Source organism: Barbus barbus (assembly GCF_936440315.1).
Source record: "Barbus barbus genome assembly, chromosome: 10".
In the NCBI taxonomy this organism is placed as follows: domain Eukaryota; kingdom Metazoa; phylum Chordata; class Actinopteri; order Cypriniformes; family Cyprinidae; genus Barbus; species Barbus barbus.
Window position 1 is genome coordinate 27,969,906 of NC_136738.1, and position 22,433 is coordinate 27,992,338.

Below are 22,433 nucleotides of genomic sequence, written 5' to 3' on the forward strand. Positions count from 1 at the left end.
CATTCAATTCACGGCCAACAGCTCTGGTGGACATTCTTGCAGTCAGCATGCCAATTGCACGCTCCCTCAAAACTTGCGACATCTGTGGCATTGTGCTGTGTGATAAAACTGCACATTTTAGAGTGGCCAGCCGAAGGCACACCTGTGCAATAATCAGCATCTTGATATGCCACACCTGTGAGGTGGATGGATTATCTCGGCAAAGGAGAAGTGCTCACTAACACAGATTTAGACAGATTTGTGAACAATATTTGAGAGAAATAGGCCTTTTGTGTACATAGAAAAAGTCTTAGATCTTTGAGTTCAGCTCATGAAAAATGGGGGCAAAAACAAGTGTTGTGTTTATAATTTTGTTCAGTGTATATAGAGTATATATATATATATATAAAATTATAATTAGAAAAACAATTAATCAAAAAATTATATTAAATAAAATAAAGAAATAAATAATGCTAACCAGCTAAATCTTGATCCCTTCATGTCAGACATTTCATAAGCAAAAAAACCCATTTACATTACATAAATTTTAAAAGGAAAATGTGCAAAAACAAGAAGGGAAGGGCTTGTTTAATTCAAAGAGAGTGATAAAGGGTCTTAAAACATTACATTTAAACATTACACTTCACGACTTAAAGTAATCGTTAGAACGCTGTAGCAATATTTATCCTGTTTTCTCAAGAAATATTAGAAATATAGTTAATGTGTGCTTTATAGAACGTGCCTCATTAAACCCCAAATGGAAACATTTCCATATTGTGACAACTCCGAAACAAAATATCAGAAAGCAGTGTTCAGCATAAACAGGAATTGTGTCATGTTTAATAGCTGTTTCTACAAAACAATAGTGAATATCCATCACAATGACTGCCAACATGTAATTTCACAGGCCTGGGAGGAATTGAAGCCACTGATGTTAAATCATCCCCTCCTAGTGGCCACCTGGAGAACATTCACACACCATTAATACAGAAATATCAGTAAACCAAGTTTAAAAAACATATTCTACAACGAATCTCTGAGAACAAATATACCTGCTGGAATTCAACTACAGATTTCATCTATAGCCAGTGTAGTTTGATGCTTCTACAATCTATAATTTGGTTGGATAACAAACTACATGATAGTTTTGGCAACTTCCAGAAGCACGTAAAAACAAAAACCTTAAAGAAAAAGTAAAATGCCACTTGAATTACATTTTGCCGAGTGAAAATACAATTCCTTTGTATTTAACCAGACCATTTAATCACAGAAATCCAAAATGGAGCAGCTGTGAGAAAATACATCTATTGTTACAGTCATAAATACAGTCTGTGTGAGGAAATGAAGACAGTACATTCATAGATTACAGAAAGTCATAAATAATTGCACTGTGGTGACCTCTTCTGCATCAGTAACACATTTAGAGGTGTTTGTGGAGTCCTGATTCCCTCCTCTAAAGCAATGGAGGTGAAGCCGCTCCTTTCTACAGTCCACTTGGCAGTAAACAAACTCAAACAAATCTCTCACGCGCTCACCAAAGTGAGTTCACAAGTTCTCCCATCACTCTCACCGCTCCATATACAGCAGCTTCTGTGGATCGCAAGATGTGTCCTATAATTCATCCTGTAGGGATGCACACAAAAAAGATGCAACTAAATGTTTTGAATTAGGCCTGGGTGGCTTATACTTACAATTAGGATTCTGGCTTCCAACAATTATGATAAAACTTTCACAATGATGCTTTCACATTAAACTCACAGCACATAAAAAGATTAAGTTTGTTGCATTTAATGTGAACCAAGCTGATCTGAGCTGGATTTACAATAAAGGCAGCAAACTCAAATTATTATTATTATTTTTTTACATTTTCCATGCAAGGAAATCAACTGTTAAAGTTTAAAAACAAACTAACAAAAAACAATAAATGCAAGATATTTCCAAAGTCAACAAGTATTTAGTATATGAGACCATGATCCACAGTAGTCTTCTTTTTATCGTTTATTTTAATTTGGGTAGTAGTAGATGCAGTTGATGGTATATAGTAATAAAAATTTAATAAATAAACAAAGCAATTTAATAGACTGACACACCAAAATAAAATATTAAGTGACGGAAGAGAGTGGTGCAAATTAGTTTTTTGCCAAAGTCAAAGTAATCATGTTTATTGTGATGTTAATATTGATCAAAATTTGCCATATTTAACCAACCCTTAAAAAAAAAAAGAAAAAAAAAAATCTTGCATTTATTGAAGAATGCTAAAAAAAAAAAATGTTTTATAATTTCCATATATCAAATGGTTTTCTATTTTTATAATAAGACCCATTATTAATAATTAAGTACAAATAATAATTGAGCAGCAAATTACAATGATTTCTGAAAGAAAATTCACCTTTGCCATCTCTGAAATAAATGACATTTTAAAATATAATAAAACAGAAAAAATCATTTTAAATTGTAATAGTACTTCACAATATTACTGTTTTTATTGTAATTCTAATAAATGCTGCCCTGGTAAGGATAAGAGAGCTCTTTAAAAAACATTAAAAATCATAACTGTTCTAACTTACTTTAAGTTTGGACTTTCCCTGTAATGCTAGCTGCTGGAGTCTCTGTCGGAGAATATCTGTGATGACTGTAGCGTCTCTGCTGTTAATATGCTCTCCTCCTTGATCTCGCTAAAACAGGTTGGACATAAAGGTATCGGTTAGAATAGGAACAGAAATCATTTAGAGAGCACCTGGAACAATAGGAAGGTCAGCACTTGTGTCGTACCCGTGTGGTGCCCAGGTGGGGGTAGAATCGGACACTGGGGTAAGCATTGATCCCAGCGTTCTGGCAGGTCTGGTAGTGTGCTTGACAGTCCACTTTGCCAGCTCGCACAGTTCCCTTCATCATCTGTAGGAGGAGGAACAGGTGACTGATGCTGCTGAACGATTCATGATCACAGCACCTGCACTGACTGAAGCCAGTTGAGAGCCAGTGCATGTGTTGCTTTTTTAACATTATTACAATTGCATGTTTAATTACAAATGCACAACAATTAGAGTGAAAAGTCTAACCGAATTGCCCTTTTGCTTTACTGAAGCTCATGGTCTCCAGCATAATTTAAGAATTGTCCAATGAGAATCTTGGGCTTCAATAGAGTGCAACAGTGTTTTCGCAGCCTTGAGTCAGAGTCACAGTAGATTTTTTAGTAATTTCTACCATATTCAACACGTTAATGAAACAACATTCCTCCAAGACCAAATAGTTTTTTGAAGTATTGATATTAGAACTTACTATTCTTTAGTTGGTCAGATTTGTTTGCAGAATCATGGATAATGTAGTTTTTCCACCAAAAATTCTGTTGTTCAACAATTACTTACAGCTAACTTTTAGTCTTCACAATACACAGTAAAACTACTTGGCTGCATTAAAAAGAAAAGAATGTATGTGATTGGCTGAAGCACTGTAAGCACTCCTCTCATCGCCCCAAGCTGTTAAAAGAGTATTTGCAGCTATATTTGCATTTCCTGAAGGAAATGCCAATGCTTGCAAAGCAGCAGAAATCTTGTAGAGAAAAAAAAAAAAAAAAAAGTTTGAACGTTGCAGCTGAGATCAGCTGATGTCTTCATTAATTTGTCTTACCCTGGCAAGAACTTCAAACTCGGGGGCGAATTGCTGGCATGGGCCGCACCATGGAGCGTAGAAATCCAACACCCAGTGATCCTTCCCTCCCAAAACCTTTCTCTTAAAGTCCTCAGGTGACAGATCCACTGAGGCACGAGGCAGAGAGCTACAGACAGAAGAGTCCATGGGTTAGAGGGTACAAGATTCAAAATAGCTTTTCCTACATAGATAGCATCCTAAAGAAATGAAATCAAAAGTGACTGATTTATAATTAAAAAAAGAAAGAAAGCCACAAAAATAAAGCATAAAACAAAAAGCATCAAACTGAAATTAGTAATAGCATGATGCAAATACTGAAAGCTACCAATAAAATAGTTCACATAATTGGCGAATACTTCGTGAGAATTATTTCAGCTCACCTCAAGGCCCAAGTCTTGAGTGAAAAGGCATCCCGGTGCCATCCATTGTAACTCCTGTTAACAATCAGAGAGAACCACTTAACTTGTTGAACCGATGTGTGTAATTGTGTTTGAGTTACAGAATGTACGAGAAACGTACTGGTACTGGTCCCTGCGGTTGCTGTTCTGAGGAAACAGGCGGATCTCTGGGTAAGCGCGTACATTCTCGCCCTGGCAGAACGAGTGGTGTTTCTGGCAGTCGACCGTTCCCACGTTTGCAATCCCATTCAGCATCTAGAACAGACACAGCAACAGGGTTGTCACGATCATGTTATTTCTGCAAGTGATTAAGTGTCAAATGACAGCAATAAATTGCATAAAGTTTAAGTTAAATACAGATACAAAAAGTAGGCTGATTTATTCTCACAGAACTCGGAAACATTTAAATCGAGTTTCTTTAAGGCTTTGGAAAACAAATTTTGCACAGGTTAAAATGATACGGATCACAGGGTTATTATGGTTATTATACTGCCAAATTTCTCATTTTAGTTTCTTCGTGAACTATAATAGCTAAAACTAAGGCAGAAATAAAAACTATACTATTATTGAATATTATTCTTAAATCTAAATATTAACAAAATATCATTATATTAAAATAACGAAATACAAATATGTTGGGTCCACTTTGTTCTCAAATTTTCTTTAAAAATCCAGTCCAATTTTAATATTTACTATTTTTATTGTATAGCAGATTATGATAGATTTTGTCCAAAGCATAATAAAAAAAATTACAATTTTTTTTTTAAATTATTTAAAAGAAAAATCTTTAAAAGTTTTACGTGTCCTACTGGACTTCCTATGAATATTCAGTCATTTAAAATTGTTTAAACTTTGTATGATTTTGAGTACAACTTGTGTACAGATTCTCATGGCATTTCTAGAGTTGCATTACATGTTGGCAAAATATATTAGAATTGACATTAGAATGTAAAGTCTTAGGATTTTAGGCCTTAAGAATCACACATCATGATTAAATCAAACATTTTTCGACAGCCGCTTATGTAATAAGGCCAATTACACAGATCATATACAACTGTAAAAAACAGGAAATGCTTTAACACTCAGATGAAGTGTCAGTGTAATATATGAGCGCATATACCCGTGCCATTCTCCTCCACTCTGGCAGCAGGGCCTGGCAGGGGCCACACCATGGAGCATAGAAATCCACCATCCACGTCTCTGAGGACTTGCGTCTCTTAACCAGCTCCTGGAATGACTCTGGGGTCAAAGTCAACACCACAGGGTTCACCAGGTCCTGTAGAACACACAATCATCTATTACATCTGTATATAATGTGTGTATGCTGAATGAGTGTATGCATAAGTATAACTATAATCTGTGCATTACCTCTATAAACTCCAGGATGCCATCTGCAGAATGATGACCTTCATACTCATGGATGCTGGACTTGTTGAATATTACAGTTGTTGGATAAGCATGAATGTTGTACTGAAGAAGGGAAGCATGCAAGAGATGAGTGTCAGCTCTCACCTTATCACTAAAACTCATGTAAAATCAGCTTGTGTTAAATCAAAAGGCTTCAAATAATAAAAGTTCAATATAAACAGTCAAAGGCAGTGTGAGGCAGGACTATCTCTTTCTCAGTACAATGCAAGATTATTATTATTAATTAATAATTATAGTGGTGCAGAAATGATATGCTTCACCAGTAACCGAACGAAGTGAAACGAAGTCAAATGCTGTTGTTTCCTGTTGCAAAGATTCAGACGGTTTATGATACATCTATGTACACAGTTACATAAGTATTGTTAATAATAATAAATTATTCTAAAAAATATGATATAATAAAAAGTAATAGTAATCATATAACAATATTAATATTGGCTTAATGATGAATTAGTGATGATAATGACAATGATAATTTAATAATGTTATTATTAAATTAGTTTAATACTATTAATAGTAATATTAATATATAATAATATCCTTCTACTTATTATAATCATATTAAATTAATAATTATTGTTGCTGCTAGTGCTGCAGAAATGATACACTTCACCTTTAAGTAACAAGCCGAATGCTGTGGTTTCCTGTGGCATAAAGTTATGATACTTCTGTAAACAAATCTGTACGCACTGACATATATAATTACTGTAATAGAAAAATAATAAATTATGAATAATTATTATTAATCAATTCTTTTAATCATACAAGACAATAAAAAGCATTATTAGTCATTTTTGATAATTATTATTATTGTTTTGATAATTTAGCTGTTAGTGGTGTAGAAATGACACCGCTTATGAACAGAATGTAAGGCATAAGTCAGATGCTGTGGTTTCCTGTGGCAAAGATTCAGAAGGTGTCACGATCATTTTATAAACAGATCTGGTAACTGGTAAGACAGGAAGCTAAAGAGGATCTGAATCCCAATTAAGAACACACTCTACAGGAAACCACATTAAAATGCAAATATAAGCCATCATGCCCAATCAACCATCAATTCTGCATCATTTGAGCAAGAGGCGAATATTTCTGTACCGTATTGCAGAGCCTCTCGTGCACAGTACAGTCCAGAGTCCCAAACTTCAGCTGTCCAAAGAGCTGGATGGAGGCTTTTCTCAGCTCAGGGAGAAGAGCTCGGCATGGCGGACACCACTGCGGGACAGAATAATTACCCATAATGATTTTTAAAGCGACCAAATTTCAAACACAGATGCAAATTATCCTTTTAATTTCATTGACTTCACACTGTGGCAGTAATGTTCACTGTGCTTGCCTCCACAGATCATTTCTCACCCTCCTGAGCTTGATGAATTAACCATCGGCAGGAAGTTACCATGGCAATGTAAGTACGTGCTCAGCAGATAATCATTAGCGTTCAAACAGAGGCTTCAGCAGAGAGAGGTTTAGATGTAACAACTCACAGGAGCAAAGAAATCAACCAGCCAGGGCTCTTTCTCATGGCTGGGGAAGTTCTCAGGCCTCAGCGTGGTGACGTGGGCATTCACACTCTCTTTTGCAAAGGCCACAACATTGTACAGGGCATCCTTACCTGGAGATTTAACATTTAACAGAGTAATTGGCATCAGAATGCATTTTAGACCAATTTCAGAGCAATACCAAACTAAATTTCATCAATTTATATCAGGGTTTGCAGTGTAGTGTTACTGGCTAAACCAAAATGTATTTTAACCCTCTGATGCTGCTTTCCTACAGTGGAGAACTTTAAAAGCCATTTTTAGCCATTTAGGGTGTGAAGGTCAACCACATTTGACCTTTACCCTAGTTTGAGGTCAGAAAGATTATTAATTCAGAAATGATGCATCAAACTGATCAAAAGTGAAGTAAAGACATTTATAATGTTACAAAAAAACTATTGAAAATAATAACTGCTCTTTCATGGTTTCATGCTATCATGATTTCCACAAAAATATTCAGCAGCGCAACTGTTTTCAACATTGAAAATATTAAGAAATGTTTCTCAAGCAGCAAATTAGTATAATGTGTGTGACACTGTAGACTGAAGTAATGATGCTGAAAATTCAGAAAATAGAAATTGTTCTTTTAAATTCTAATAACATTTTATTGCATTTTTTTATCAAATAAATGCAGCCTTGTTGAGCAGAAGAGACTTAAAAAAAGTTAACCCCAAACCTTTGAATGGTAACGTATATTATTGCTATTTTCATTATGACAACATAATATATTAGTATAAATATGCATTAATGTATTTAAGGATTCATGCAGATGGTAAAAAGCTTTTTCTTTTTTTCTTTTTTTATTTAGATGCAAAATACTTCGTCTCACTAAAGCTCTTTAAGACTCACCATGGTGAATCTCAAAATCATGAATTCCAACTCCTTTAAAAACAGCCACACAGGGCTTCTGTATATATAAAGAAGCACACAGCTCTGAATCTGCGACACAGTCCACCTTCCCCACCTGTGCAAACAGATAAATGCAATTAATCCAACATAACAGCACCATATTCCAGAAGTCATATGACCTATGTACTGTGTAAAACAACGTTAAAAAAAGTTCTGTCGTTTCACTAGCTCTCATGTTGACCTCAAAAAATTGGCAAAAGCACCATAAAAGTACAATAAAGCAGTCCATACGACACTCCAAAAGTTGTCTGAAGCCATAAGAAAACTTTGTGTAATAAACAAACTAAATCTTATATCTTACAGCTTCAAAGCAATATTGCACACAAGTCATATGAACTACTTACATGGTGCTTTTTGGACAATTTTGCATGTGTTTTAATGATTGAAAGTCAGGCTTACGGGTTTGGAACAACATGAGAGTAAATTAAATATCCTTTTATATTTTGAGTGAACTAAATCAAATCAGGGACATCAAAAATAAATAAAGAAAGAACCTGTATGTGAGAGTCCTTCAGAACAGCTTTGAGTTTTTTATACTCATGTGACGCCAGATCATTATGTCCAAAGGAGAAACTGATGAGCCATCGGTGATGAGCCAATTTATGCTGAAATGACAGAAGAGAAAAGCCAGAAAAAACATACATCATTAAAAATAAGTAGGATGTCTTTAATGACATTTTATGCCACGCAATCATATTTCATGCAGCATGTCAGTTACTGTGTAAACAGTGGTATTGCAGGTAGTGCTGGGTGTGGTACAGGACGACGGCAAACATATGATATTCATGATAAAGTGACTTTGACTCTTACCTCAAAGCTGCTCTTTGTAAGAATCTCCAGGTCAGGTAGATGCTGCAACACTTGTGCATATATTTCTTTAGTATCCAAACTCTGGATAAACTGCAAAAAAATAAATAAAAAAATAGCTCAACCCCCCCAAAAATAGCTGAAAATTTACTCACCCTGAGGCCATCATTGGAACACATTTGGAGAAAATTAACATTACATCACTTGCTCACCAATGGATCCTCTGCAAGTGAATGGGTGCCATCAGAATGAGTCCAAACAGCTGATAAAACCACAATAATCAACAAGTAATCCACATCAGTCCATCAATTAATGTCTTGTGACGTGAAAAAAAGCTACGTTTTTGTAAGAAACAAATACACCATTAAGGCATTTTAAATTTAAATAATTGCTTCTGACCAGAATACAAGTCCACAATCCATAACAGAGCTTCCACCAGTGATAAAGTCTGTCTTCTGTTGTCCTCTCAAATCAAAATCCACTCAAATATTTGTTTAGAATTGTTTTTGCTTGTAAATGGTGCTTGATCTGTGCATATTTCTCTCCTGATTCAGACGAGACAACTTTTTCACAAGATAAAGCAATATTATAGATAGAGGACACTAGCCAGAAGCAATAGGGCTGCACGATATTGGGAAAAACAAACAAACAAAAAAAAACTCACATTGCGATTTTTTTTCTGCGATATATATTGCGATATGAAAAAATAAAAATAAAAATCAATGATTGGGATGATTTTGTAGGAGAATAAATCAGAACAGAAAATAAGCAAACTACAAACATAGATAAATATAATAGAAAAATTATACAAATTAAATAAACAGTGCTTTATATTCTTCAGGTAAGTCTAGCAGTATTTAGGTACAGAAATTGAATAATCAAATGATTCAATCAAGTGATTTTTCTCTATGTCTTTTGTTGTTTGATTAACATTCACGACACAGAAAGCCTCAAGAACATTAAACCAATATACTATCCATTTACTTTCTCAATAGTTCATAAGCAACGTGTTTACAAGGGTACTTGCAGAGACATGCATTTTGACAGTTTTGCGCGTATGCGTTACCTGTTTCGAAAACAATCAGTATAAATATAACATCAGTATACTAAACGTCGCACATCTGGCAATGTGACTATATCGGCGATGCACACATCGCGATATCGATGCTGAAACGATATATCATGCAGCCCTAGGAAGCAATGGCTTGAAGTTTGAAGAATGAGCGTTTTCAGCATCTTGACGGATTTGTTTCTCACAAACATCCAGCTTTTCACTTCACAAGATGTTAGTTGATGTACTGGAGTGGTGTGGATTATTATGTTGTTTTTATCAGATGTTTGGATTCTCATTCTGACGGCACCCATTCACTGCAGAGGATCCATTGATGAGCAAGTGATGTGATACTAAATTTCTCCAAATCTGTTCTGATGAAGAAACAAACTCAACAACATCTTGGATGGCCTGAAGATAAGTACATTTTCAGCTAATTTTCATTTTTGGGTGAACTATTCCTTCAAGAACTAGGCAGGATGCATATTTATAAATAAGGTCTGTACCATTACACTGTCTTTCTGCGCAAGAGAGCTGCCAGGGGGGAAGAGGGCAGCAGTGCTAGTGGTGATCTCAAAGCTCTCACACAGATCTGCCTGTTTGGAGCAATCCATCCATCCTACATTGACCAAACCATCCTGTAGAGAGAAACAAGTGGAGGAGAGGTTACAATGTTCATTCATGCTCACAAGACAAAAACAACTGTTATTAAATGCTTTGAGACACTGTGACGCTGAAATTTAATTTGGTGAATCATAACCATGCTTACCAACATTCCAGCAAGCTTCCGCCTTGTCTGAGGTTCCAGACAATCTGTAAAAAAAAAAAAAAAGAGGCTTTTTAGAATAAAACAAGAGTGAATATGGGTTGGCATTTCTAATATTAAGCTTCAGTAGTTGTCTCACCCCCAGTGTCAGCGCAGAAATTTATCAACCAGCCGATTCTTTCAGCAAATGCTCGATCAATCTCATTAAAAATGTTCCCTAAAAATAATAAAATATTTTATATAAAATTTTCAACAAAGACAGTACAATAAAATACTATATAATTTTATATTATATTAATACATTACATTTTTTTTGCATTACTTACTTTAATGAAAAAAGTCTAATAATAATAATAACCTAATGAATAACACAAAATGAATAAATAGTGGCAGATAAGTATTTCCCTTAATAAATACAGCATTTTTTTTTATTAATTTGCATTCATTTCTTTTTTAGTACAGCTATTTTTTTGCTTTAATGACAGCAGTTGCATGAACTCTGAAAAAAAAAAAAATTCTCGATTTAAAGAAAATAAAATGTAAACGCTCATGCTAAAATTGAATACCTTGCCATAGTTCTGTCACTTTGCTCTTCACAAACTGCACTGCAAATGTGGTGAGGCTTGATTCTGTTCTGTCGCCATAATATTTCTCTGGCTTCTGTTGGCATGATGACATTTATATTTTAGGATCACTACAGACATTAAACATACATTATGTATCATATGCTGATAAAGGCAGAACGTTCTCACCATTCCTGCTCTGAACACATAGAGGCTGGGGTAGCTGTTGATGCCTTTACTACGGCACAACATGCCATTATCACCGCAGTTCACAGCACCGATCCGAATCACACCGTCCATTTCCTTCGCAAACTCCCGCCACTGTGGGGTGCATCACACGTCAGTCAAATAACCTACAGTAGCTTTAACAATCCTAACAGGTGTGAGGAGGAAGTGACTGACAAGGAGAAAACAGAGTTACGTACCGTGGGGGCAAGATCGTGACAGTGCGAGCAGCGTGGGAAATAGAAATTCACAAACCAGACCTCCCCAGAATTTACAGCTGCATCTGTGGAAAAAGACAAAACTGGTGTCACAACACTCCACCATTGGAAAAAAAAAAAAAAACAGGTTAGGCCTCCATTTGAATTCTACAAGATCAGCTAAAACGACATGATTGGTGGGTTTAAAGAAACCCAACAAGAAATTCTCAGGTCATATCTCACCCCATATGTTACAAAAAATGAATAAAATTAATTTTGCAGAAAGAAAACTATTTTAGCCATTTTTTTGCATTATATTTTAGAAATATTAAGCAGATTTTCCCCTCCAGTTCCCATCGAGTAACAAAAAATATCTCACTATTACAGAGAATTATTATTATTATGATCAACATCAGAGATTTATATTTCACACTATTACAGAATTATTATAACTATTATTAGAATCATTATAGAACTATTTATAAAGTACTATTATGTTTATATAATGTTTACTATGGTTTATTTTTTTTGCTTCTGTAATACAGTAAAAGGTTTCTCTATTATAATGATGATAATCTAATGACAATAAAGTAAATTGAAAAAAAAAGAAACCGTAAATGCAAAATTAGTCATTAGTCAGTAAAAAAATGTATAATTTACTTTATGCGAAATATAATTTCTTGTTTGTCTTTTGATTTGGGGGTATAATATGACCCGGACATGCATTTGTGAGACTCCAGCATACAAAACGCTTTATCAGTTTGTGTAGAAATCCAAAATAAGATCATAATCTGAGGGATTTATCACTTACCAAAATCTCCTCTGTCTAGTGTAGTAATTTCTGGATCATCATCGTAAATTCCTGAAAAACACAGATGCATGGTTTTTCTCCAGTATAGAGACATGCACCACATATCTTACTGTGTTGTACTATAACACCGTGAAATAATATCCGCACAGATCGTAACATTACCAAAATCATATCTGTAATAGTTCCAGCTTTCATATCTTCCTCCTCCCTGCTGCTCATCTTGCAGGCCTTTCTCTCCATACTTGTCGTACTTCTTCCTCAAGTCCTCATCCTTCAGCACCTCGTAGGCTCGATTGATCTTCAAGAACTTCTCGTGGGCCGTTGCATCATTCTGAGAAGACAATCGCAGTGTTCTCAAAAGCATCACAAACGAAGGAAGACACATATATGTCTGGCTGCTATGCCATAATAAAGCTACTCACCGGGTTTTTATCCGGATGCATTGTGAGAGCGAGCTTTTTAAAAGCCTGCCGGATCTCACGAGTACTGGCCTCTCTCGAAACACCTAGCAGCTTGTAGTAATCTTCATCAGAGGAAATGGTAACGAAAAGCCATACTGTGAGGAAAGCAAACAGAAACAACTTCCTAGAAGGTCTCTGATGATTCTGGAAGATCTCCATGGTTGAAGACAGATCTGAAACTTTTCAAGGCTGGAGAACTGCTTACAGGAGTGTGCTGATCACCCCCAATGAAGACACCTAGTAAGTGAAAAAGAAAGGGAAGAGAGCTCAACTCTGGTGCTATTGGAAATGAACACGTAGGTGTTTACAGAGGGCGGAGCTATCTTTGATGCAAGTCATTCATGTTTTTATAATCATATGCATTATTCCTGTATTCTCTCATTATGATTCTTATCACTGTAATAGCACAAACTACAATCTATTTAACACAGTATAAAGGCAACTCAACACTAGTATTTTAAATATACAATACACGTATTTAGCTCTCGTGAATATACAAATACATAAAACACAGATTATAATAATTTCAGGGTAATGAAATCAGCTCAGGTTAGTTGTGCAAAGATAAAACTGCAAACTAGTACAAGACTCGTTAGTTTAGTATAACATTTAGATGCAAACCTAAATTATTTGAATGCATTTTCATTTTTTTAGTGAATGTTGCATGTGAGAATGCAGACTAGAGCTGTTGGATCATCCTAATTACTTACTGCAAGTGATTCACAGAGATAATGTTAGTAACATTAGCACATTTATTACGATATAGTGTGTTTACTGTCTCACCTTTGGTTAAATAGTCTTTATTACTCCTCCAGTGTGAAGCGAGCAGCCGAAAGACATTATACACTCCCGGAAGTACGCATGTTTTCATAATAAGAGTTCAATATAACTGCATTTGTTTCTCGTGAGCTCTAAATGTTTTGTGTTTAAACGCGTGTTGTTGGCAAATAGAAATTGTGTGTATGCATACATTTATTTACTATTATTTGAATCAACTGAACCGATGGTGTAAATGCAACGAAAACTCAACATGCACAAAAACACATTTTGCAAACAAAATGCAAATGTTTTATTTATAGTGCAATCTATTAAATGCAATTAACAAGCTATCTAACATGACAAAGAAGGTCATTTTCAATGGTCATTGCATATTCATTCCCCAATCCCCATATGTAATGTCATATAGTTTTTATGTATTTTCTGTTATTCTAAATAACAATAAATAAGGAAAACAGTAATAAACAGGAATGACATTTGATTTTCTGTAGTTTATTCATTGAAATGATCAAATACAGGTATTCCCAGATAAACTGTTCATTTCAATCAAGACACTGTCATTGCAAACTAAATCAGAAGTTGGTTACATTTTATGTTCAATATTAAATTGTCATAGATCATGCTGAATAACCCCTGAGTGCACTGTATGCATACCAATTAATAACCACCCGTTTACTTCATTTAATTCATGTACGTCAATGAATGCAATCTTATTCAATTTTGACATTTCTTGGAGATTGCGAAAGAATATTTCTTGATCAGTACTACACGTACAACACAGAGATGTTTAACAATTAACAGAATAGATATATCTATAGTACCATGACCAGCTGGATGTAAACCCTCTTGTCAGGCAGCTGTAAACTACCTATGGGTTGTTTAAACACTAAACTAGGGTGTGAAAGCAAGTCTATAAAATGTGAAATTCATCAAATGTTATCCTTATGAGACAAAGTGTATGTTTTCCTCTCTTTGGGACCGTATGCTCAATCAGCGTGATAACTTATGAGTCGTTCTGCTTCTCTGACCCCTGTGAGATACGCTCCATGGGTCGTGGTGTAGAAGTTCACATGTGTAGCTTCACCAGCAAACAACACCTGAAGGTGCTTCAAAAACAAAGAGAAATAAAATCATGTTGTTATTAACTTCACCACTGCTTGATTTTGTAAAATGCATTCTGGTAATTATCTTTTTGACTATTGCAAGTTACATCAGAATATGTGGGTATATAAAATAAAATAAATGGAAAAAGTTAAAAGAAAAACTTAAATGAAAATTAGAAATACCACTGTAAAATCAGTTGATTCAAACTTAAATAATAACAATGAAGCTACATAATATATAGAAATATAAAATATATACCAATATAAAAGAAAATATTACTGAATAATTTACTGAAAATAAAATAATACTAAAATAACGGTCTGATATGTAACTGGTTTTTGTAATAATCATCAGTGATAAAAAAAATGCAATGTACTGCTATGTATATAATATAAATAAACAAACACTTGTACAAGTTATTAAGAGGTTACCTTCCTCCCTCTGCATTTATGTTTAGGAGGAAGAGGTGACGCTAATGCCTTGTGCGCTTCCACCCCATCAACACCATCAGGAATAAATGTGTAGGAGCCACGGACGTGAGAATCAGAACCCCATCTGGAGATCAGCGTCTTTGAAACCTCTGGCATTGACCAGCCTGTGAAAGACCTGAGCAGCCTTCAAAGACATAAACAGAGTTAAACTGTGTGTGTGTATATACATATGCAGAGGTTTGACAAAATAATGCAAACACATAGGAAATAGTCAATTTTTGTTTATCAAGGAGTTTCGGCACTATTTGTCTTTAATACAGCTTCCAGCCTTATTGGAATAGATCCCATGTCTTGAATTGTATATATTTATATCTAACCATGTATCATTCATTTATGTTACCATACCTCAAACAGGTATCTCCTATTTCCCTGTCCTGAAGATTCTCCATATACAGTGCTTCTCTACCTGTGATCCAGCCACACAGAGCCGTGGGATGACGGGCCACTGTATCAAAACCTGTGATCTTCTTGAACCATGTCTCTTTCCAGGCTTCTCCTTCAGACTGAGACTCATAAACATCTTTATCTTCAGGCCCCTCTTTCCACACCACCTGCACCCCGGCACAGTCATCTGGCCAGAATCTCTTCTCAAAAAACAGGAATATTTTATCTACTATCCCAAAGCCGAGATTCTCAATCGCAGACAGCTTTTTTTTCGGTAAGGGCGGTTCGAACATGGTCGTAGCTTTGTCTTTGAGAACCCCTAGAGAAACGGTGACAATCACATGGTCTGCCTCAAAGCACTGTCCATTTTCACAAACGACCTGAACAGGATACCTTTGGTCTTCACAATGGCCTTTTCTGACCAAATCCCATCGGATGCTCTTGACAGGTGCACTACACTGGATGGTTCCTGAAGGTAGATCTCTCAGGAGGACATCTAAGACTGCTCGATAGCCACCGGGTCCCAAAGTGTTAAAAAATTCTCCCTATAAATCAATGTAATTGCTCATCTGAGATGCAGACACCTCATAGAGGCTAGAGCAAGCCTCGTCTGTGCATTCAGTCCTCTTGCACCATTCAAAAACCTGCTGGCCGTCTTCTGTCGCCCCTAGAGGAAAGTCACCAAAGGCATCGTCTAGATAATCACCCAGAGTTAGTTTCCTGTGCTTGCGCTCAAGTTCATCATCATAAGCTTCGTCAGTGAGCTTGCTGAAGTTTGAACGCACCTGATCTACAACTGTTTTGGAGACCTGCTTCCCATCTTCTTCGAAAAAGTAATCTTGAGGGGTTACAGAACGGGGCAGGCACATGTTTTTGGATGCAGAAGGTCCCTCAGATAGCAGGTTCTCCTCTTTCGCAATCTTGTACAGGGGGTTTCCTTTCTGTCCGTGGATCCAGTTTGCTCCAACTTCAATGACGTTCTCGGTGAAGGGTTTAGTGGTGTGCACTCGACCTCCAACTCTGTCCTTCGCCTCAAGAACCAGGACGTTTTCAAATCCTGCCTTCACCAACGTGGCTGCAGCGGCCAACCCTGCAAAACCTGAACCTACAATTACAACTTTAGCATCTTCTGGTCCAGAACAGCAGCTCATTTTTACTGCTTAGTTGATCTGTTTAGAGAGAGAAAAGCTGAAAATGTAAAAATGTAGTTGTAAGAACAGCAGAATAGAACAGAATAGCAGCTCTCACAGAAACTTGCACAGGAGATATGAAAGTAACGCACTGTGCCCTAAGAGGCTCCTTTATGTACCCATACACACCTGTAAAACCTGACCTTTGTAGTCCATACAATATATAATTATTTGCATAGTCGTGGCAGATGAAGATTTTACATTCTATAGTAGCCCACGTAGCATGACGTTCTCTCGTTTGCACTTTTAAGGCTGCATGATGATAAAATGTTTTGCTACCCAATGAAACTGCATGAAAAAACACACATTACTGCTTCCATAGTAGTGACAATGTGAAGACAGTGACGTTATTATTATATATATATTTATTATATAATAACTTCAAAATAAATGTATGTTTAGGAAAAAATTAAACACACATATAGGCCTAAAAAAAGAACGCTTGGCCCAACCCCCAAACTAACTAAATACATAAGTAAACAAATAAAATATATACCCCTATAAAATAACCCTTATGAAAATTAGCCATGGTTTTATTCTAGTAAAGGTTTAGTAACAATTTTTGGTGTATTGAATACCGTGGATTAAAAAAAAACAACGAAAGCGAGAAATTAAAAGAAAATAATACGCCAAACACACAGGCCTACTGTATCCCTGCTGAAAGAACAGCTTAAACAAGCCTATACATGTTATCTCATAGTTTTGACGACTTTTTCATTATTCTAAACAATAATAGAGGAAAATAGTAATAGTAAGGAATGGGAAAGAATGTCCTGATTGACAGTAGTTTATTCATTTAAATTAACAACTATAGACATTCCCAGATAAACAATTCATTTAAATCAAGGCACTGTGTCATTACACAGCAAACTAAATCAGAAGTTCTTTACATTTTATGTTGTTCAATATAAAATTGTCATGTGTCATAATGCATATCACCTGAGGGCACTGTATGCATATTACAGATTAAGAACCACTCATTTAATTCATTTACTTCAATGAATCATCTTCATTTTTTAGAAAAATTATTTAAACTTGATAGGAGATTGTGAAAGAATATTTCTCCATCAGTACTACACGTACAACACAGAGATTTGTAACAGTTAACAGTACAGAGATATACATGGTACCATGACCAGCTGGACGTAAACCCTCACAGTTAATGATGTTTGTCAGGCAGCTGTAAACTACCTATGGGTCGTTCAAACACCAAACTAGTGTAAGTCTGTAGGGTGTGAGAGGAAATCTATGAAATGTTATACATTCATAAAATGCTATCTTTATGAAACCGAAGTATACGGTGTTCTCTCTTTGGGACCGTATGCTCAATCAGCGTAATAACTTATGAGTCGTTCTGCTTCTCTGACCCCTGTGAGATACGCTCCATGGGTCGTGGTGTAGAAGTTCACATGTGTAGCTTCACCAGCAAACAACACCTGAAGGTGCTTCAAAAACAAAGAGAAATAAAATCATGTTGTTATTAACTTCATCACTGCTTGATTTTGTAAAATGCAATCTGGTAATTATCTTTATCGCTAATGCAATTTATATCAGAATATGTGAATAAATAATAATATTTTTTGTTCACTGAAAAAAAAAAATATATAAAAGTTAAAAGAACAACTTAAAGGGAAAGTTCACCCAAAAAAATGAAAATTATGTCAGTAATTAGTCACCCTCATGTTGTTCCAAACCTGTAAGACCTTCATTCATCTTCAGAACACAAATTACGATACGTTTTATTAAATCGGAGAGCTTTCTGACCCGCCATAAACAGCAAGGGAACTATCACAGTCAAGGCCCAGAAAGGTAGTAAGGACACCGTTAAAATAGTCCATGTGACATCAGTGCTTCAACCAAGCTACAAGATTTTTTTCTGTGCGCAAAAAAACTAAAATAACGACTTTATTTAACAATTTCTTCTCTTCCGTGTCACTGTTAAAGTACCACGACATATGCGTGTGCATTCCTCTACTTGTAAACAAGGCGCAGCACATTCGTGTTCTACATCAGCAGCACCAAGCGCATGCGTCGTGGTGCTTTCATGAATGGCAGCGGCCGGTGATGTGGAGGAGAACAATCGTTGAATAAAGTCATTATTTTTGTTTTCTTTGCGCACAAAAAGTATTCTCGTATCTTCATAAAATGACGGTTTAACCACTGATGTCACATGGACTATTTTAAGTGTCCTTACGTTTCAGTTGCTTTGCTGTCTATGTAGGGTCAGAAAGCTCTCAGATTTCATCAAAAATACCTTAATTCGTGTTCCGAAGATGAACGAAGGTCTTACAGGTTTGGAACGACATGAGCGTGAGTAATTATGACAAAATTAAAATTTTTAGGTGAACTATCCCTTCAAATGAAAATGTAGAAATGTTGCCTTGAAGCTAAATGCTATAAAATAAGTTAAATGTATTATATGTAAAAATTAAATGTATATAAATATTTAAAGTTATTAAGAGGTTACCTTCCTCCCTCTGCATTTATCCTTAGGTGGAAGAGGTGACGCTAATGCCTTGTGCGCTTCCACCCCATCAACACCATCAGGAATAAATGTGTAGGAGCCACGGACGTGAGAATCAGAACCCCATCTGGAGATCAGCGTCTTTGAAACCTCTGGCACTGACCAGCCTGTGAAAGACCTGAGCAGCCTTCAAAGACATAAACAGAATTTGTCAGCATTTTCAGATTATTACTGCCATTTACCGATTTATTTTGGCCAACACATGCTTCTCACTCTTCTCTCCAAAACTGCCCACAGTGGTTTGATAATATTTAAGTCAGGGCAGATTTTAAAGTTCATCTTGGTGATCCAACTCTAGTTTTTTATGATTATATTTTCTCATTTAGCAGTTAATTTAATTTTTTAGCAGTTAGCCCTTTCATTGCTGTTGGCTGTGTGAAGTTCTCTCTGGTTGGTTTTTGTGGAAACTATTCAATGTGAATATGGGCATTTTCAGTCACTTGGTCACTTTTTCAGCAGTTCTGTGTTGTTTTGACACAATCCTTAGTTGTTTCCCACAATCCTTCGACACAACCCTCACTATTATTCATGTTTGGTTTTCGTCCACTATTCTTCTTCGCTGGTTAAGTCACGCCATAATTTTTAGATGCAGTCATAATTGTAAAGACTGTTGTTCTTTAAACACCAAATAATTGGGCTATGGTTACAGATGCTCCTGTTAAACAAGCTCCCATGTGTTGCCGTTTTTTCGAAGTCTGACATGTCAGAACTATATTACACTGACAATTAAATAATAAAAGATAATTGCAATGTTTTTTTTTTCCACTGTAGCTTATTTAAACTATATTACTCTTATTATAATGGAATAATGGGTGTTCACATTATATATACAGGGGTTGGTCAAAATAATGTGAACATTTCTATAAAAGTTTACATTTGCCTTTGTTAAATTGTTTTCATAAAATGTTGTACACTAAAGCAGAATGCCTTGAAGTTCAAGGGGGTGAATAATTTTGATTGAAACATGGGAAAATGATTGTATGTCATATATTTAATCATTTATTTACCATACCTTACACAGATATCTCCTATTTCCCTGTCCTGAAGATTCTCCATATACAGTGCTTCTCTACCTGTGATCCAGCCACACAGAGCCGTGGGATGACGGGCCACTGTATCAAAACCTGTGATCTTCTTGAACCATGTCTCTTTCCAGGCTTCTCCTTCAGACTGAGACTCATAAACATCTTTATCTTCAGGCCCCTCTTTCCACACCACCTGCACCCCGACACAGTCATCTGGCCAGAATCTCTTCTCAAAAAACAGGAATATTTTATCTACTATCCCAAAGCCGAGATTCTCAATCGCAGACAGCTTTTTTTTCGGTAAGGGCGGTTCGAACATGGTCGTAGCATTGTCTTTGAGAACCCCTAGAGAAACGGTGACAATCACATGGTCTGCCTCAAAGCACTGTCCATTTTCACAAACGACCTGAACAGGATACCTTTGGTCTTCACAATGGCCTTTTCTGACCAAATCCCATCGGATGCTCTTGACAGGTGCACTACACTGGATGGTTCCTGAAGGTAGATCTCTCAGGAGGACATCTAAGACTGCTCGATAGCCACCGGGTCCCAAAGTGTTAAAAAATCCTCCCTCTAAAGCAGTGTAATAGCTAATCTGAGATGCAGACACCTCATAGAGGCTAGAGCAAGCCTCGTCTCCTCTTGCACCATTCAAAAACCTGCTGGCCGTCTTCTGTCGCCGCTAGAGGAAATTCACCAAAGGCATCGTCTAGATAATCACCCAGACTTAGTTTCCTGTGCTTCTGCTTGAGTTCATCATCAAAAGCTTTGTCAGTGAGCTTGCTGAAATGCGAACACACCTGATCTACAAACTTAGTGGAGACCTGCTTCCCGTCTTCTTTGAAAAAGTAATCTTGAGGGGTTACAGAACGGGGCAGGCACATGTTTTTGGATGCAGAAGGTCCCTCAGATAGCAGGTTCTCCTCTTTCGCAATCTTGTACAGGGGGTTTCCTTTCTGTCCGTGGATCCAGTTTGCTCCAACTTCAATGATGTTCTCGGTGAAGGGTTTAGTGGTGTGCACTCGACCTCCAACTCTGTCCTTCGCCTCAAGAACCAGGACGTTTTCAAATCCTGCCTTCACCAACGTGGCTGCAGCGGCCAACCCTGCAAAACCTGAACCTACAATTACAACTTTAGCATCTTCTGGTCCAGAACAAGAGCTCATTTTTGCTGCTTTGTTGAGCAGTTTTGAAAAGCTGAAAATATATAAATGTAGTTGTGAGAACAAATAGCAACTTCTCGCACAAAAACTTGCACAGGTGATAAGAGAGTAGCGTACTATGCACTAAAAGAGGCTCCATTATGTGCCGGTAAAACCTGACCTTTGTGGTCCATACAACATATAATTATTTACGAGATCAGGCGGCCATGGTACAACCAATAGCAGAATAAGATATTACAGTCGAGAGTGAAACTGAAAGAGGAGACGTTGTGTTTGCATGCTCTTATCACGGATAGAGAGAATTAAATGCAATATTTGTCAAATAAACAGAAACATTTTCACGAGCAACAGAAACACGACGTTCTCTAGTTTGCATTTAAGGCTGCATGATGATTTTGCTACCAAAATGAACACATTGTTTTTATACTTCTGCTTTGTAGATGTGTGTGAAGACAGCGACGGTACTTTTTTGCAAACTGAACTTCAAAATAAATGTCTGTTTAGGAAAAAAAAATATTAAAAACCCGGGAAGAGACTATGTCTCTCGGCTGGCCTGGGAACGCCTTGGGATCCCCCTGGAAGAGCTGGACGAAGTGGCCGGAGAGAGGGAAGTCTGGGTTTCCCTGCTTAGGCTGTTGCCCCCGCGACCCGATTCCGGATAAGCGGGAGATAATGGATGGATGGATGGAAATATTAAAACACATTAAAATTAAAAAGTCACTTGGTCCCCAAACAAAACTATTATTAAATGATTAAAATTAAGAATAAAATATATACTCATATAAAATATTTTTCTCATATAAAAGATATATTTGATCTTTTTAAATGTATTTTTATGTATGTCACTTTATGAATTGTGCAAATTTGCCATAGGAATCTGTTTTTTAATGGAAACTCCAAACGTACAAACTTTTTAACAAGCATAAAATAGTTATTTTTTATTTATTTTTTCCTGAAAACAACAAAAACGTTTTAGGGAATTATACTGAAGCCCTAT

At 36.3% G+C, this 22,433-nt stretch overlaps 1 protein-coding gene and 2 pseudogenes across 3 annotated transcripts; all 3 read right to left on the reverse strand.

Moving 5' to 3' along the window:
• Positions 1-548: 548 nt before the first annotated feature.
• dnajc10 (DnaJ (Hsp40) homolog, subfamily C, member 10) lies at positions 549-13,637 on the reverse strand. Its single transcript, XM_079426879.1, has 23 exons — positions 13,562-13,637; positions 12,740-13,015; positions 12,480-12,648; positions 12,318-12,368; positions 11,510-11,592; positions 11,274-11,405; positions 11,088-11,181; positions 10,661-10,738; positions 10,525-10,568; positions 10,262-10,393; positions 8,708-8,797; positions 8,392-8,502; positions 7,838-7,952; positions 6,935-7,062; positions 6,549-6,665; positions 5,394-5,495; positions 5,146-5,301; positions 4,147-4,280; positions 4,008-4,061; positions 3,607-3,754; positions 2,752-2,874; positions 2,547-2,654; positions 549-1,602 (listed from the first exon to the last, which is right to left on the reverse strand). Exons 2-23 carry the CDS (start codon positions 12,935-12,937, stop codon positions 1,591-1,593), a joined length of 2,379 nt encoding a protein of 792 aa, XP_079283005.1. The 5' UTR covers positions 12,938-13,015; positions 13,562-13,637; the 3' UTR covers positions 549-1,590.
• A 904-nt stretch (positions 13,638-14,541) lies between these two features.
• Positions 14,542-16,685, reverse strand: LOC306875655 (spermine oxidase-like; annotated as a pseudogene). Its single transcript has 3 exons — positions 15,496-16,685; positions 15,091-15,274; positions 14,542-14,661 (listed from the first exon to the last, which is right to left on the reverse strand). The product of its transcript is annotated as a spermine oxidase-like (transcript).
• An 810-nt stretch (positions 16,686-17,495) lies between these two features.
• On the reverse strand, positions 17,496-22,090 carry LOC306876229 (spermine oxidase-like; annotated as a pseudogene). The gene is made up of 3 exons (XR_013785850.1): positions 20,261-22,090; positions 19,192-19,375; positions 17,496-18,169 (listed from the first exon to the last, which is right to left on the reverse strand). The product of XR_013785850.1 is annotated as a spermine oxidase-like (transcript).
• Positions 22,091-22,433: the final 343 nt, after the last annotated feature.